The following is an 18,952-nucleotide window of genomic DNA, read 5'->3' as shown; positions in this document are numbered from 1 at the left end:
GGTTGCTAGTCTGGCATGCTCCCTTTCTAAGCAAGCTGAGATCAATCATAGCAAGAATTTAACAACTGACAGGGCCAAACTCATCTTGGGTGCAACTCCAAAGTTAATACAGTGACATTAAATTTTGGTCCACAACTTAGTATAACAGAAAAACAGAAAACATCTCCTTAGTATTCTTTTACAACAAACAAAATACCATGTGGACCCAAACCCCACAGCAGTGATCTGTGGAGTCAGTTCCACACACTGCAGGAATTTTGTTTACCATCAGGAATTCTGTCTATGGAAATCAGAATAAAAACCCCACTTTAGGCTCTGGCATACTTTCTGTGTTGGCTGTTTGGCTTCTTTAAGCATATTGAATATAATATGGGATTATAGCCTAAATAACTCTTTCAAATGAGACAGCTAATGGTGCAACCCTCAAGAAGTATTGTTCTGCACTCATCCACTCATCCACATTTCTTCTGGAGGGTGCAGGACAAAATGGGATTTTCTCAGAAAAAGGTGAGAGGTGTTGGTCTCTCCCCTCAAAAATGCTGAATATGAAAAATGAGAGACAGGTAGATCAAGGAAATATGAAAAAAAGGGATATATCTGGAGAAATAAATTCTTCTGTGTTGTTGAATTACCTGAAGAGGAAGGTAACTGCTTACAAGAGAAACAAGAGAGGAGGCTTCATGGATTCATAAGCAAGGCAGACAGAGAAAATAGCTCTCATTAGACCAACAAACACGGGTGAAAAATTTTAAAAAACACCTTTCAGCCTGCCTGTGCTAGTTATCTAATATAAAACACTACCTTTAACCTCAGATCTTGCCTTGATTCAAACCATCATGACCACTTATAGCAAAACCACAAAAGCATCTTGAACTCCTGTAAAAACAGTCTGATATATGAAAAAAAAATAAATATAAGGTGGCTATTGGAATCATGATCAAAATAATGTGCAGCATTTACTCTTTTGACTGGAACTATGGGTTTCCTGCAGAAGTTTTTTGGTTTAAAAAAAAAAAAATTAAATGCATGCTTGGAAACCTGTCAAAACCTCTCAACCACTTATCATCTGTCCTGAAGAAGGCATCTTCACATTCTGAACACCTGCCCAGAAAAAGAATCCACCCAAAAGTATGTGTCTCACAGTATTTGGAGGGTTGAGGGGAAAATGACAGCATGGATCTATACAACTGCAATAGCAAGAGCACACATTCTCATGTGTCTGATGGTGGAACAATAATCTTGTAGACAAGCAGAACTAGCATGAAAATGTTTGGGCATCTCATATAGACTAGGAAGAGTTTAAAATTCAATATAGATTTAGTGTATCTAGGTCAAACACAGATGCTTCATAAGTTTTTACAAGGAGGAAATGTCACAATGTATCTGTCATTTTTAGTATTAAATTCCTTTTTATTAGTAGAATCCTTTCAATTTATAAAACTAAAGGATTTTTAGGAACTAGGGTTCTCCAGGCAATCATTTCATTCTTCACACTACCTCTGGGCAGGATCAGCTGGACATAAATATCTGCAGCATCTTCTATTCCACAGTACTTCATACTTTCCAAACCTAAACCAATATTCAGTTACATCTGTGAAAGGGACACCATTGATCTGAGTCAGGCTTTACTACACTCCTAGTTGCTTTTCTTCATTATTGCAATGTTGCCCTTTATGGGAATAGCACGTAAATCACTTATTCTTGCAAAGAAACCATACTGTGGTTCAAAGCAAAAATGAGTTTAATTCAAAGCTGCAAAGCAACCAAACCCAACAAACCTGACACAAAAATAACACATAAACCTTAAATGGTAATGAAAATATAATTCTTGTGAGTTCTCTCACTTTCAATTAAGAAAGCATGGATCCTAAATACAGCTGGTTTAGCTCAGAGGAGAGCTGTGAGCACCAAGGATTCAGTGGTCCAGGTTCTCCCACAAGCACACGTTGGCAAGGCTGTCGCAAGGCTGAGAAGGAGGTGAGTGTCCGAGCCGGAGACAGGGAAGCCTCCCGGCAGAGCTGCCGGCTGGGAACACGCCCCCGGAGCGTGGGGCTGTTTCCAGGGCTGGCACTGCCTTCGGGACACGCCTGTCCCCTGCTGGTCACCGTGTCCGTGACACCGCCCCGGGACGCGGCTCAGCCCGAGCACCGTGCGCGAACCCGCCGTGCCATCGGCGCTGCACACCCTCCTCTCGTCTGCGGCGTTACTCGGACCCAGAAAACCCCGGGAACACCCCAGCTCCCTCTGCAAGATCTTTGCAAAACCAGCTGCGGTCACCAATGGTTCCCAGCTGCTGCTGCCTTTCCCCCACCCTCTCTCCACAGCCGTCAAATTCCACTTGTAAACAGGAGTCTGAAGATGCAGATCGCAGCCGGCCATGCACTGGTGCAGGGGGTACAAGGGTACGCTGCAGCCTCACCACGTCTGTCTATTCCACAGCCCATTCCCACTGGCTCTCTTGACAAGCACTAGTGTTTAGAGTGGCTCATCAGACATGGATCCTGCCAGAGTGCATCGGGCAGAACTCTGAACGTGTATTGAACACTGACCTCAGTGAGAGTCTTTGCTGCCTAGGAAACTAACTGCATAAAAGGACTGTAAATTCAAAGCCTTAGAGGTTGCAGGCTGGAACTAGTGCGTAGAGCTGCTTGAATAATTTCCTTTAAATTGGTTTTGAACACGAAAATTGATTTAAACACCCCAACCACCACCCCTTTTCCTCCCTGAAGTTGTCTACTTCTGCTTCAGCCACAATCTGAATGGTCTGATTACCTTCTGCTCTCATTCTCCTGCATGGTCTGTAGCTTCCCTCTCCCCTGGAAGAAAGGTATCCCAGGCAGCACAAAGGCCAGGCACATGTGATTCACCCTCTCACATAAGGAGAGATCTCAAACAGTAAAAAGAGCTACTGCAGTTCAGGCGAGCTCAAAGGCAGAATAACCAACCTGGATGGAGCAGTTTTTCAACAGACATGAGTTACCACTAGAATTTCCACTGGAAAAGTTTCTTCCCTCAATAGGAAAAAAAAATTTCTTCCTAAATGACTCTACATGGTGATGCATGGGCCATTGAAAAGTTGGAAGTGCCTGCTGTAACAAAAGCAAAGCAAAACAAAACAAAACAACCAACCAAACAAAAAAAAACAACAAACAAAACGTGGTAAGTATGTGGTAACATCACAGAATTACTACTTCTGCAAATACCAGCTAGCACCTTTGCACTTGGTAACCTATGCATGGAGAAAATCCTCCCACAGAGGCTGGTGACTTCTGGGTAGCAACAGAATGGGAAATGCTTGTCTGATAATTGTTCATACTATCCTCATTACAAGCATAAATGGTGGACCTAAAGATAGAAACACGCGTCTTAGGCTCCTGAGGCCTGTCAAAAATACATGTTCTGAAAGTCTTCCAATATGGAAGAAAAAATCCTGGACTCTCAGTGAGATAAAAGCAGAAAAGCATCAGATACAACGTTCCCATTACTGATGGGGATCAGTAATGGGAGCAATTAATACACCAATGCTTGGTACAAGCCAATTTTGTGTAAAGAGAAACTGAAACTAACCCAGACTTGCAAAATTATAATCCTGAGGCTGAACAGTGCTACCATTGCTGGTGGAACTGGAATTGGAAGGAGCTCTCTACTTCACACAGTCACCCTTGGGGAGTGAAATTCCTCCTCTGCACATCTAGCCAGTTGATTGAGATTTCTTGTAGCCATTGAAAAGCCACAGACACCACTAGACCACAGAGCATATGAGCAATTTTGGACATCTACAGTAGGGTGGGACAAATTACATTTCATCTGCGCATCCTAATTCTTTAGTTTCTGTAATGATGCTCATTACAGTGTGGCGCAATGAGAATAGAGGTAGTTTTTGCTTCTTAACAAGATAGACAAAATAAACTTTTGTCACTAAGGATGAAGGATGGGGAGACTGTCAGGAGTAAAGTTTATTCTTGTGACAGACTGGAATACATGAGATCATGGATCCAGAATGGAAATCCAAGGTGAGAGGTTGTTCTTGAGCTGATGGGATGGACTGAGAGAATTAGAGCTGCTTCTTAAGAGGAAGAGCTTTCCCTGCCAACAATAGGCAAAGCTTTCCCTGCCTGATATACCAAACTCTTCTCTCAACATTAAGAGTCTTCCAGAACTCTGGATCAGCTTTGAGCATTCTGCTTCCTCTAATACCTAAACACCATTATGTCTTTCTTCTTTCTGGGATATTAAAATAATTTCACTATTGTTTAGGAAAACTGAACTAAATACAAAAGCCCATTTTACTGACCATACATCATTGACCACATAACATCCTTGTCACACTATGTGATTTTGGAAGGAATGTGAAAAGGCTTTGTAGAGTTCTGCCACCAAATTCTATGAGAGCCTGCAGACCACTGCATTTCACTCAGCTAACTTCTAATTAATAAGTCATATAGTTAAGGAATGGTCTTAGCTAATTGTTTAGATTACACATAGTGAGGTATTTTTCTGAGTGAAAAATGAATGAGCTGCCCTAGAATAAGTAGTAACCAGAAATTTGGACTGAAGCCCAAATTCAATAATAATTTATGTTTCATTAACTTCCCTAGAGTTTTAAGCTTTATTATCCCTGCTACGGACTTTATTATTAAAAATAAAAGAGTCAGGCAAAATTATTTTAATATACATAGATATAATCCTAAAGGGAGTTAATAATTTATTTTACCATAGAACAAGAAGAATAGATACTACTCCTGGTGCTCTATATCCCCTTTTGTATTTTTCCTGTGTATTTCCTACAATAAAACCCAAGCACAGGCCACAATAGTTCATTTGTGAAGATATCACTAATTCCATAAGAAAACATTATTTGGTTTCTTTTTCACATATAAGCTGTTATTAAGGGTATATAATACTATTTATATCACAATGATTTTAGCAGGAAACTTAGATCTGCAGTTTAAAATCTTGAATGCATTGTTCTAACTATAAGGAGACTTTCTCCAAGCCCTGGCTTGCAAAGCTTTGACTTAAGCTATTTAAGAAGGGAAGAAGAAAAGAAAAAAAGAAAAAGAAAAAAGAAAAAAGACTCTACTTGGCAAGAGCTTTAATTAGCAGAAATTTCCACGCTAGGAATATTATTCTGCATGAGCAGAAATTGCATAGCTCTTGCCTCTAGATGCCTTAGAGATGCCATTGATTGGCCATATTCAGAACAGGGGAATTATGTGACCCAGTGCTAATTTGAATTCCTTTACCAAACACATTTTTATTTCATCATCTCAGCTGCATAAAAGAGTCAAAGTACCAGAGCTTTAAAGACTTTGAATTCCTGCTGTTCTGCAATAAAATAAGGCAAGAAATATTAGCCATCCCTGGTTGATTCTTCAATTCTTTCCCAACAATGTCAAAGTATCAGTGTCCTACAGGTTTTAGTGCAGGTTAAAGACTGATACAAAGTGTATGCCTGAATAGAAGTTTGGAGTGAGTTAAGGAGAGGGAGAACATTTTAATGGGACATTGGTCCAAAATAGCCCAGCTTGTTTCTACCTCCTGCTGCCTCTTCCTCCTTTTCACAGGACCTTGATTGTATAGAAACAGTACAGACAAAAACCACAAACAACAAAAGGTTCGCTCACACCCCCAGTGGAGGTCATGAGCATGCTACCATGGAGAAAAAAAAAAAAGCATCAAAGGGTAGTTTGGCTTACTTATAAGCAAAGATTAATTAATAGGAGGTTTGATACTTTAGCAATGTACATTTGGGCAAATTTGTATTTGCAAATTGTTTGTTTCACACATTCAAAAGGCACAGAGCAATGAGGCCTGGTGCTAATTTTAAAAATGAATCAAACCTTTATTTGCTATGACCCAAAAACTACAAACTTGTGGTTCAGAGGCTTTCAATGGTATCTGCTCAGACTTGACACTCCAAGGTTAAGAAAAAAAAAAGCACAAAAGAGTTGTGTTATACACAGCAACAGTAGCTTTTCCAAAATTTTTCAATTATTGCTTTGTATAATCTCCAAGAAAAGTAACTGTCTTGGCTACTAGAGATAAAGGTTTTAAAAAGGAGACAGAAATTTAAAATTCCCTTAAAATATACCCCTCTCCTTCCAGGTTGTCTTTAAAACTGCTATTCATAACACCAGCATTTATACTCGCTGGATGACTATGATTCAGATCTACCTGTGTCACATGATGAATAAGTGCAACATGCACCATTCACTTTTAAATCAGCCCCCTCCGACCTAAACCATGTAAATCCTTCAGAAATTCACACCAGCATTCTCCTCCTTCAAACCACACATAGAAACAGTCCAATGACGAAAGTTTACCCATGCACAGCCCCTTTAACCCCGACCATTTAAGTATCTGCTTGGAATTATCAGTGACCCTTGTTGCACTCCCGGCTAGCTCACACTGGGTCTTCCAGAGTGAGGACCCACGGGGACTTCTTTTTTCTCAGGGGTCCTTGAAATAAACACTATTCACATCATTGCCTTTACAAGACAGCAGCATCAGTTCTGCCAGCAAAGAGGAAACAGCAAAGACTCTTCCACTTTCGGCACCTATATGCACACCCTTCCCTTGTCATGCTGCCGCTGCCCCTGCTACCCACTCACCCTTCCGTCCCCTCACCGCCTGCCCGCCCTGCTTGCTATCTATTGCTTCTATCTTTCAGAAATTATTCTCAAGCGCCTCCCGGCTGGCGCAGGCAGCCAAGGTGCCGTCCTGCCGCAGCGCTCCATGCTGCAGCGGCGGCGGTGACATGTGTCTCTCATCAGCAGCTGGGCGCTAATTAATTTAGATCCTTTTCCCGCTACGCTTTAAGGAGCGGGGAAGCCGCACGTCGGAGAAATGCAGCATCCCCTCCCGCATTCCCCCGCACCCGGAGCGCAGAAGCTGCCCCCGCTCCGCCGCCCCCGGCCCGCAGCTCCTCGCCCCCGGGCCCGGGGATTGGCCCAGCGGAGGCGGCATCAGCGGCGGGGGGGGGCCGCCCCCACCCTCCCTCCTCCTCCCTGGCCCCGCCGCCCCCTCGCCCCGGTGCGGCAGGGCCAACCGGGAGACCCAGACGCAGGCAGCGACCCAGCCGCCGCCGCTCCGCGCCCGGCCACCCGCCCGCAGCATCCCCCGATGGCCGCCCGCCTGACCTGCTGCCTCCTGCTGTGGGCCCTGGGCCATGGGGGCTGCCGCTCGCCTGAGGGGGAGGGCGCCGGCAGCCCGCCCGCCTGCCCCGTCCAGCCGCCGGCCGGCCCGGCCTCGTCCGCCCCCGGCCGCGACCCCCGGCGCGGCTCTTCGCCGCCCCCTGGGCTGGGCAGCATCGCTCAGGACATGGTAGCTGTCCACATGCTTAAGCTCTACGAGAAGTACAACCGGGAGGGGAGCCGGCCCGGCGACGGCAACACGGTCCGCAGCTTCAAAGCCAGGCCGGGTAAGACGGGCCGGGCGCGGGGGACACCGCTGGAGCCCCCTCGCTCCTCTTTCGCTTTAATGTGACGGGTTTGCGTCGAGGTTGTCACCGACTGCGGGGCTGTAACTCTGGGTGAATGCTGGGGGGTCTCTTGCTACCTACACGGACAGGGTGTCGCCCCTCGCTTTGCGAGGCTTCCCACCTTCCCTGGCTCCCTTCCCTTCCCGGAGAGTGCCTCTCCTGGGAAAGTCTCCGTTGCTGTGGATGCAAACCAGCGGCAAAAGGAGCGCCGTTCCCAGAGCACATCGCACGGGGCCAAAAGATGTGTTCGGAAATACTTGGAGCATAAGCCTAGGAGCGAGTGCTCCAGGCACTGGTCCTCTCCCCGGCTCCTCTGGCAGCCTCAGAGGTTCCTGCTAGGAAGAGTGCCGCCTACAGGACCGCCTAAAATTGCTCGGCATCTTAAATTCCTTGCGCTGCCTAAACCTGAGAGGACAGATACCTGACCCCTCTCCCCAGCTTTACTTGGATTGATTATGAAGGTGGAGAAACAATGTATTGTGTCAAAACTACACTTTCATTATCCCAATATTGCGTCAAATATAAAAAGGTTAGCCTAGTTAATGGTCCATACATTTGTTCTCCTATGCCAAGGAAACGCAAACTCTTATCTGGAAAACATCTTCCTTCTTTGGTTAACACTTACAGACTGTAACCAAGATGTTAGTTCTTAAAATAAGAACTGCATGAGTTTCCAGAGTCCAGTTGTTACTACCTTGTCAGAAACATTCATTATTCTATTTAGACAGATCAGATGGATTGAAACTCACAAAAGCAAATTTTGCATTAATCTATTTCTCCTCCACAAAAGTCTCATTTGAGTACAATGCAGCATACAGTGGTTTAGGGAATGCTTACTATAATATTGCACAATAATTCATATTCTCTTGTTCATCCCAGCTTAATTTCTATCCTATGTCGACTCTAATACTAAAAAGCAATCATATTCAAGGAGGGGGAAGCTCCAGGAAAGAATAAGTTGCTAATGAAAATATTGAAAAAGCTAGGAGTTATTATGTAAAGCAATTGCAGACACTTAGGAGAAAAATAAATTTTCATGCTCTAGATCATTACCTAGCAGTTGCTATAATAGGGGTTAGGAAGGAGCTTCCACTGTAGATGGTTTTCCATGACCTCCTGTTAACACTTTCGTTTTTCTGTGAACTGAGCAGTTAATACTGGCAATCACCCAAAGGCCCTGGACTACAAGAGGGATTTGGGGACAAGGCAAGAATTGCACTATATTCTTTTTCTTAATTTTTAAAATAATCTGATGCACACACTACTTGCATCAAAGTAGTCTAAGCTGTAATTCTGTTTTAAAAAACTAAAATATCAGCATTTTCTACCCACAGATAGACTGTGCTGACTAAATACAAATCAATATTATTTCGCTCATTTGTCTGATCATGCAACCAAGGCAGAGAGGCCCAAAATTAACTTGGCTTTCCCTGCAATGGAAATATGGCATATCTATGTCCAAAACTCCTTTCTCCTGTGTCTTATCTATGTGCCTTCTCTACTGGATCCTATCTTTCCCAAATAACATGCCATGAAAGCAGGAGCTCCTTTGCATTCTTCCTTTGAACTGCATTCATCAAGCTAGTGATAACTACTCTAAAATGTACCATAAAATGATGCAAGATGAGGGAGAAGAGAAAAACCTTATCTGCCACCATGTTTATCTTCTCTGAGAAGTTCTGTTTCCTTCTGAAAGAGGAAATTGGCATGTTTTACTAACGAGACGTGTGGACCATCTATTCTTTATAAAACACAAATAATAATTGCAGTCCTATTGAAATAAGGAAAACAGACTACACACACAATAATCCCAAGCAATGAACTAACTTCTTTTGTCATATACTTTCAGAAAATCTGTCTCTTCCTGCGGTGCTGTTTATAGCTGTTTGTTAGGTGACACTCAAGCGTTAGGGTTACTTACAGTTGTCAAGATGAGGGCTCCAGAGATACAAAACATTGATCCAGAAATTTGTCCTTTGTCATATGCATTATTGAGTTCTCCTCAACCACCCAGTTATATTGCCATCGTACCTGCTCCTTAGAGGGTATAGGTGGTGTTGACCCAGCTATGGAATGTGTAATATTTTTCCATATTCAGTGTGAGGCACTTGAAATATAACTGAATGTGCTGTTTGCATGTAACCCAAATACAGCTCTTTTTTTTTGTTCCCCTAGCAGTACTCACCCCTACAGAAAGAGTACTTCTCAAACATCTGATCACCTCCTCTCAGCTCACCTCTACATGTGTTCACAAGGGTTCATTATTTTTTTATAAAGAGCTGAGAGATGGTCTAAGAACTAATTTCTCATGTTTCTTATTTCTTTAGGTGCTTTCCAGTTTTCAGGGAACTTTGCAGCTTTAGAAAACAGCACCAACTGGCTGAAGTTAGTCGAGTCGTAATTGGTTCGCGACCAAATGTGAAATATTAAGTTATTGTCCAACTTCACCTGCATTGCTCCAATTGAGAATTAATCTTCATGGCAGCAATTTACTGCCTAACCATGAAACTTCCCCACATACTGACTCTTGCTGCTCAGACTCATTCCTGAACATGATGCATCCTCTGTGTAAAACAAAGCAAAGGCCTTAATGAATAGTAGAAAATAGCATTGATTTAATTAAGACTCTGTCATAATGCACACATGCAAGGAAACCAAATCAAGACTGACAGTGCGTGGTTGACAAGTTGGTGAAAGCCTGAGCAAACTTATGCAATATGGAAATATATCTATGCTCCATCCAAACCAAAATCTTCTAAATTCCTGACAAGTCTGTACTTTCTGCCTTTTCAATAGCTGCAGATTCATAGATTCTTATTCTGTTTTACAAAGAATTTTGACTTCTGAAGGGTGTGTTTCATTCTAGAATACAGAATTATTTTAGATTAATTCAGCCTCCCTTTCTCTGATCTATCATTACAAGTTACCTTCTCTTCTGAAACCCTGAGGCACTGGTGTTTGAAGTCTTTATCCCAACAATGCTTGTGCTTCACAGCAGTAACTACAGAGCTGATGGTGCCTGGAGCATTTTTCTACTAAAAGAAATATTTAAAAATTCAACTGTACACAGCTCAGGTGGAGAGAACCAGTAGATAGACGTCTTCTTAGAAGCATATGCCTTCTGAAATGAACATGCAATAATACAGCCTGGTGTTCTAAAGGAAGTATTATAATTACTCTCTTCCTTGGCCTGAGAAAACATCTTTTAGCCTTGTGAAATTTCTGTGCTTCAAAGACCTGAATAAAATCTAAACCCTTAAGTTTTTTCATAGTATGAGCACCTATACATATGAATAGTGTTTATTAAAAGCTTACTAATAGGAATCCTACCCTGCCTGAACTGACAGAAACAAATAAGCTCTTATCACATCAGTGCAAGCTGTTCCACTTCACTCTATCAGGAACAAAATACAGATGGTGTAGATGGAAACTGCATACTTGAACATTCGTACTCCAAAACTGCCTGTGTGGGTTTGGGATTAATGACCATGCTAATCTGCTGTTCTTTTAGTCCAAATCATGGTTCTATCCAGCACTAACTGGGAGATAGCAACCACCAATTTAGTAAGGTGCAGCACTATTCATTTCCTTCTTTCAAATTAAACTGTGTTTTAAAGAAAGAATGTTCCAACAGGTGGCAGTTAACAGTACTGCCTTTCTGTTGTTGCCAGATTTCTGTGGCTCATCATCCATAGTGCAGTGCAAAACAAACCTAAATGTTTCTGGGAAGCCTGGCTGTTGCATTTGTTGGATTTTGTTTGGTTTGGGGTGGCTTTTTACTCTTTCTGCCAGAGAAATTTCAGGTATGTCAAACAGGGCTGCCAAAGGGTTGGTCCACTTGGTTAATTAAAGATGCAAATTTACCAGCTGTAATCTTTGATGCATTCTAAGTAGTGATGTGAGCTTGGGAGAGCAGGAATCACTTCTTGGTTCTGCTACAACTTTACCATATACTGTTGAGCTAGTAAGAAAACAAAGGCAGCTTTTCACAATGATAGACTGTTAAGGCATCATCTTTTTATGCTAGGATGGGATTACATTTTAACACTAAGAGAGGTTTCTGCTGTTTAAATAAACATGGTGTAAGCAGTTATTAGTGTAAAACTGCTTGTCTTCTTCTAAATGAGGTTAAAGATGTAATATGTAACTGTTCAACTAATAAAAATAAGCTGGGTCAAATGGAGTTGGAATTTTAAGTCAGCTCCTGTTCAATAGCATTTGTCACTAACTTTACGCAGATCTAAACACAAGCCTTAGAAACCAAGTGTGTTTTACAGTACTTTAAACAAAGCTCCTACACAATGTGTACTAGAAAGGAGGATTGCTCAGAGGAGTAATGACCCCCAAAATGTGTCACACTGCTTACTGCCAGGCCCCTTGTGAAATGTCTCGTGTGCGCTGCTTGCAGATGATGAGCTGTTGCCCACAGAGTTAGCACCCAGACATCTTTCAGGAATCTGCAGTCAGCTTTAGATTAGACAATCTTGAATATTAACTATAAACCTGGTTTCTGCTAGTACTGGTTTCAGCAAGGTATTTCTCTGAGCCCTGCTGCAGGTAAATTTGGCAGCTTCTCTGAGCCTGACTTTGTTATAAATGAAATCAATCAAGGATTGCTTTTCTTGTCTGCCTAGAATGTAAGGCAGTCTGGAACTAAAAATCTCTGGAAGGCATTTTATCCCTCGTGTGTACAAAAGATGCCCAGTATGTTGGACACTCTCAATGCTATTGTAATATTGCTATTAAATAGTTACCTTTTTTTCGTCCTCTTATTCACCATAGTTTTAAGCTGAAGTGGCAATCTCACTATACTAAATGATTTGATGAAAGTGAAAAGTAAAATTTGTTCATTCACTTAAATAAAGATTTGACTGCCATTTTTGGTCTCATATATACATCCATGTTTTCCTTGCTCTCTTGCAGAACTCTTGGCCCAGAAGCCCTTGTACTGCTTCAATCTGACATCCATGCAGGATTCAGAAATGATCCTTGCTGCCACTTTTCACTTCTATGCTGACAAACGCCCTCGGCACCGGGAGGTGTTTTGTAAACGGTCCAAGAACTCATCCTGCCGCCTCCTTCACCTGCCTCCAGTCCTACGGCTCAACCTAGTGTTCCAAAGCATTCACCAGAATTCTGCCTATGGACTAGTGAAAGGGAACATCACTGTTCTTCTTCAAAGGCGAGGGGCTTGGCATGCAAAGGACATTTCACACATTGTAAAAGAATCAAAACGAGTTGGAGAGCTCATTCTCTGTGCTGAGCTTGATTCTGGGGAGAAGCACCAGGGCTTCCCCGAACAAGTTGCCAGCCATTTACCTTACATACTAGTTTATGCCAATGATCTTGCAATCTCTGAACCTAACAGTGTGGCAGGCACCCTACAGCGTTATGACCCATTCCCTCCCAATGACGGGGACCCAAATCTGTCCCCTAATGCTTCTACTGATACTCGAGTTAGGAGGGATACGTACCTTGCCAGCTCTATTCAGAACAATGAGTTGCCAGAAGTAGATTATAACAACAATAAATATAACAAACATGACATATGGGAGAATGCCTACAGATCCTTGAAACCAAAAGCCTCACGCAAAGATCGAAGGAGAAAAGGACAAGAAAATACAGAAACACTTAAAAAGTCTCAGGTGCTAAATTTTGATGAGAAAACGATGAAGAAAGCAAGGCGAAAACAATGGAATGAGCCAAGGATTTGTTCAAGAAGATACATGAAAGTTGACTTTGCTGATATTGGCTGGAATGAATGGATCATATCTCCAAAATCATTTGATGCTTATTACTGTGCAGGTGCATGTGAATTTCCAATGCCCAAGGTAGTATGCCTTTTTATTCTTGTCAGCTTGTAAGCAGTAGGCCTACTGTTCTGCTTATCCAACTACTTTATTAGATAAATTTAATTAGAATTTCCTTTAGATTTTTACCTTTTTTCATTGTGTTTTGTTGCCTTGACCGAAAGAATTTAAACAATATTTTTTCCATCAACTTAGTCATCAGAGTGCAAAAAGATTGCCACTTTTCTTCAAATGCAATCTGAAGACTAGGAAAAAAATCTCAGGTTTACCTTATAATTTCTCATATTATATCTTGAAACCATAGCATAAAGAATTTTGTAGCTTATGAAAATATGGTTATACACACTAAATCATCCAAATACTCTATTGTAGTGGCAGAAGTATGAAGTATTATATGCTAATTTTAAAACAAGCTACTCTATCAGCATATTTCTGGATTCCACTTGTAATACTTTAGAAGACAAGTAAAGAGTAGTTACCCTGGAGTATTTTTAACTTCAGGAAACTGCTTGTCACTTTAAAAACAATAATACTGATTAAGATGATATTTGTGTATCCAAATTCTAAAAATGTTAGATAATCCTTCTGGGACAAAAATTTTGATTTACCTTTTATGTCTAGAAATGCCACAAAACTGGTTCTAGCACTCTAAAGGAAGCATACTGAATTCCTCCTATAGAAGCAGTGTGAAGTTTGCCAGTGGAGAGGCAAACATTTGTCTCACTCCCACTCTGCTCTATGGCAAGAACTAGAAAGGTTGGTAATCCTATATTGGACAAGAACTTTTAGGATTTTATAATGCTTTCAAGTAAAGACAGAGGGGAGGATCTGAAGCACTGCCTAACCTGAATATTTAGAAACTGTAATTATTTTGAAATTCTGCCTACAAATGGCCTGATTATTTGTTCGACTGACATTTTTCTATGTGGTCATTTGGCACATAAATAAAGAATAGTGCTGTACAGCACAGAATGTCAAGGCTCTGAAACAGGAATCTGCCCTACTTTACATCCAGGGAGATTGATGTATGTTTGTGTTGAAACAAGTAGTATAATTCCAGGAAGAGTAGATATGTAGGCTAGTTTTAAGTCCAGGAACAGTGGAAATCCAGACTTTATGGCAGGGTGTACAAATCAGACGACATGTTCTTGTGTAGCTGGCCAATGCTGAACCAGGTGTACATAAATTGATGCATGGTCTGGCAAAAATTAAAGCTTGCACAGACTCAGATACAACTTTACTTATTTGTTGTAACGCAAATTGATCATGCAACATAATCACCATTTAACTTAAGCAAAACAAAAGGCAGTCTGTGAATATGGGTCCTTTGCCATAGACTCACAGTCTAATGCACTATTCAAACACAACAACATAAACCTAAGGAAAAAAAATCCCCAACCAATCAACAACACCACAATTTAAAAAGATGCATTTAGCACATCTGGCTTCTTGTGAGCAAAACAACATTACACAAAAGCTGGTAGGGCCAGAAGAGAGAGGATCCATTTCTAGCTTGAATAGTTAAATAAGCTTATATTGCTCACTTACTTAATATCTTATCTAGAAATATAAGCAAATACTTGATAAATAATAAGGATTCCCTTTCAGTAATATCTTGATGCCCAAAAACCAAAATAAGGAAAAAAACAACCCAACTGAAAAAAAACCCCAAAACATCCCCCCACCCCAAAAAAAAAAAAAATCACAAACACCTGAGAAACTAAATCACAATAGATCTTGGAGTTCTGGGTCTGATACGCATTTATTGATTTGGCTTGCTTTGAAAGACGTCTACTACTTGTTAGCTTTGTATTTTTAACAGGGGAAAAAAAGAAGCAGAAGAAACAGATTCAAAGGTGTAGCTTTTTTTAATGACTGTTTCAAAAGGAAGAGAGAGAGGATGCCAGCATGAATGAAGATTCAGTTCAGAGCATGAGAATTGTTCTGTATTACTGAGGAAAACATTTGTTCTTTCACACATGCTCTAAGTCAGGAGAGTATCAAAGGCCAGATTAAACCTATTCATAAAGACTTGGTCTACACAGTCAACCTGTCATGGACAACAGACACCTTATTTCCAAAGTGCCCTTTTAGAACTGGGGAGATAGAATTAAATACCTGGCATATTGGGTATCATCACATTGTAGGTTTATTTTTTTTTCTTTAGTATCAGTACATCAGTCTGCACATCCACTTTCATAATTGCAAGTCTTGATTTAAATACTTACTCAACAGCTTAGGTACAAATCTTCTCAAAGTAAGTTCATTTACTATTCCCTGAACTGTGAGGAGGGACACTAGGTTATATGTATGGCTGGCTGCAGTGCTGCATTCACCAAATGGATTCCAGTCCTGCATGTCATAGAACCTGGTGTGTTGTATATAACTTAGCAGCCAGCATTTAAAACATTAGCACTTCTTCAGTGCCATTGTTACTGGGCATTCAACTAATTATTTCAAGCTTTCTACTTTAGCATATTGGGACAAAGTAAAATGGGAAGCCTAGCCCATGATCGCTGAGCACTGATGCCAGGTTTCCAGAAGGGCTGGAAAAATTCAGAGCCTGGCTGGATGTGGGATGGGTGTGCTGTCTGGCTCTGGATTTAGGGCTCAGGCAGCCAGATTCCATACAGAGTGCTGGTCTATCATAAGCATTTTCCTTTCTAAGCACTTTTCTGCATAGCATATCCACATTCAGGCGTTAGAAACAAAATTAGTGTTGTTGTCTTGGGAAACAGCTGCTCAGTCTAGATAGACTGTGTTCACATGTCTTTGTTCCTTGCAGATATTAGAGGCTGGGAGAAGATCCTTGTAGGATCTTCCGCAGGTTCATAGCCAGGAATCCTGTAAGTCAGTAACTGGCCATGAGGGCAGTGATGGCTATCCACTGCGTGGGGGCAATAAATGCTGTTTCAGTAGCACATTGTGATCTGTGGCTGTTTTAAATAACAACATGAAATAACACAGGTGTTAGGAACAGTTCAGGAGGTTTTTCATGAAGGCTAAATTAAGAACTTGATTCTAGAAGCTCTAATTCTTTGAATTTGTATACTCTGCAATTGCTTAAACACACAAAATCTCCTGTCTCTCTCTTGCTCCCTCTTGCATGTCACACATGGTGACATGACCAATGTGGGTAGAAACTGATTTCTACTTCACACAGCAGCTGAGACCACCTCACTGCTGCTTGTCTGTGGACAGCTTTGAAATCTAAAGATGAAGGAGGGCAAAAGAGGGCAAGCTGCTGCTAATTATGCTAACATATGCTAATTACAGAAAGGCACTATGCAGGATTGGTCACTTGTTGGGACTTGGTTACAGGGAGACTGTCTTGAAGGGTCAAGGACAGATTTCATAGTTACGCCTTATAATGGCTTCAGTAGGGAAGATCTGAAAGCCTTAATGGCAGTTGAGGTTTGAATCTGATTTGCTGATATGTTACACTTAATGAAAATATTTCAAAATTGAATTATCCTAAAAACAACTCCTTTGTGGATATCTCCTCCATGGACTACATAATTTTCATGTTGAAATGGAAAACCATGGGGTTTTTGGCTATAACCCTGAACAGGTTACAGATGTAAAGCCGCTGTGAATCCTCAGCTCCTATTTTTCCCAGCCTCCCAGCCTTTTTGTCCTTCTCCCAGTTTGAGGCTAGCCCATGGGAAAAAAAATTAAAAAAAAAAAAAAGCCTGGTGATGGAGGCAGAGGAACACAAAGACCACAGATTTAACTATTTGTCATGCAGTTATGATCAAAAAGGCTCTGTCAGGGTAGTTGACTATTCTATACTGTCTACTGTGGACACTACTTCTGGAGTACTCTGCTCTTTTAAAAGAGAGTGATTACTCCAGGAAAATGTAACTAATTTCAGGTTAGCATAGTTATTTTGGAAACACTTACAGTAGCAAATTTTTAAAGTCCTAAAAGAGGTTAAGAAAACAAAATATAGCATCTAGCAACTGAGAACTATGCCCCAGTTCAGGTTTCTTCTTCTGCATGTCCACCTCCAGCATGTAGCAGGTACATTCAGGGACATTTTTCTTCAGACATCTGGCTGCTGGCTGTGCCACCAGTGCCCTCCTCTGGTATTTATGAAGGTAGCCTGAGGAACACCAAATATCTGTTGGATACATCCAGCTCAGGAAAGCTGGAAGTGGGAGGGACTGGCTGTGCTGCATGGCCCTGTAACTCAAACAATGACATATTTGCTTTATTGAGAAACAAACAACTGCATAATGGTTGTGATTTTCCTAATTCACATAGGAAAGTGACTGCTTATACCAAGTCCACCTAGGAAAGTGACTGCTCATAAATGAAGCTATAACTATTTCCTTCTCTGTTCTAGATTGTCCGGCCATCAAATCATGCTACAATTCAGAGCATCGTAAAAGCCGTAGGAATCATTCCTGGCATCCCAGAACCCTGCTGTGTTCCTGACAAAATGAGCTCACTCAGTGTCCTGTTCTTAGATGAGAACAAAAATGTTGTTTTAAAGGTTTATCCCAATATGTCAGTTGAAACTTGTGCCTGCCGATAAGTTCGTACAAACACACCTTTAACAAGGCCTACAAATCCTGCCTGACTGCTCTGGGAAGTTGTAAAGGAGAAATGAATGCACTTGTGTTGATGAAGCAATGCAAGTCTCCAATTCCTCTACAGAAAGCACACGGAAAGACTAAAACAATGCACATGCTTGCCTCCAAGGATAGGCTGTACTGTCATCATTTGTCTTTCATATACATCTTCCAGGAATTCAGTACTTCAGATACCTTCCTAACTCACCTAGCCAAGATACCTGGTGTTTAGAGAGAAATTTAAGTGTAAAGTTTTCCATAATCAAAGGACTAAAATATGTTTTTATGTTATTTTCTGACTATTTTATCTCTTTGGTTAACCAAGAAGATGGAAAGGGAACTTGCAAAGGGAGGCTTATTTTAGAATATCACTTTTGTACACAAATAAAAAGTTTTTGCCTAAAATACTCATACTCTTAATATGCATATTTATACTGAGAAATGCTGTAATAAAGGGCTTAAAATGTATATTTTCTTCAGGATGCAAGTATAGTTCACTGCATAAGTTTTCATATAAACAGTATGTTAATATAGTCATTTTTGGTTACCCTTCCTTAATATATAATTTGTTCTACAAAAGACATGTAATATCCCACATTTTTGGTTTGCTGGATAATTTCAGGTTGTTAAACATATTCTCTAAGTAACACATACAATATAGTAATATGTTGAAATACTAAAATAAAATAACCAAGATTTATATTTTTGTAAATTATTCTTTATATCCTCTAGATTGTTACATGCTTTTAACAAAAGTTAATAAATTAAAGGTACAGTAGTATCTAAAAATATTTGATTGTTTTTCTATAAATGCATTCTCCTACATTCTGTTAATTAGGTGGAAACTTGTAAATACATGTTAAGCTTGTCATAATGCACTTCAATAGATTAAAGACAGAAGGAAATACTATGATCATCCAGACCGACCTCCTGCATAGCACAGATCAAAGAACCTTGCTCAGCAGTTTCTGCACCATGCATTATGGAACTTCTGTTTTAAGCTTGGGAATATCTTTGAAAAACATGCATAAATTTGGCTTTAAAGATTTCATGTGATAGAATATCTCTACTGGACTACAAGT

At 40.9% G+C, this 18,952-nt stretch overlaps 1 protein-coding gene across 1 annotated transcript; it reads left to right on the top strand.

Annotated features, from left to right (window-relative positions):
* Positions 1-7,125: 7,125 nt before the first annotated feature.
* On the top strand, positions 7,126-17,833 carry GDF10 (growth differentiation factor 10; the record flags this gene model as incomplete). The annotated part of the gene is made up of 3 exons (XM_084210455.1): positions 7,126-7,423; positions 12,407-13,314; positions 17,642-17,833. 3 exons carry the CDS (start codon positions 7,126-7,128, stop codon positions 17,831-17,833), a joined length of 1,398 nt encoding a protein of 465 aa, XP_084066581.1.
* Positions 17,834-18,952: the final 1,119 nt, after the last annotated feature.

Source organism: Fringilla coelebs (genome assembly GCF_963513975.1).
Source record: "Fringilla coelebs genome assembly, chromosome: 8".
NCBI classification, from domain to species: Eukaryota; Metazoa; Chordata; class Aves; order Passeriformes; family Fringillidae; genus Fringilla; species Fringilla coelebs.
The sequence above is the reverse complement of the archived record's forward strand: the minus strand, read 5'-3'. Positions and strand labels throughout refer to the sequence as shown.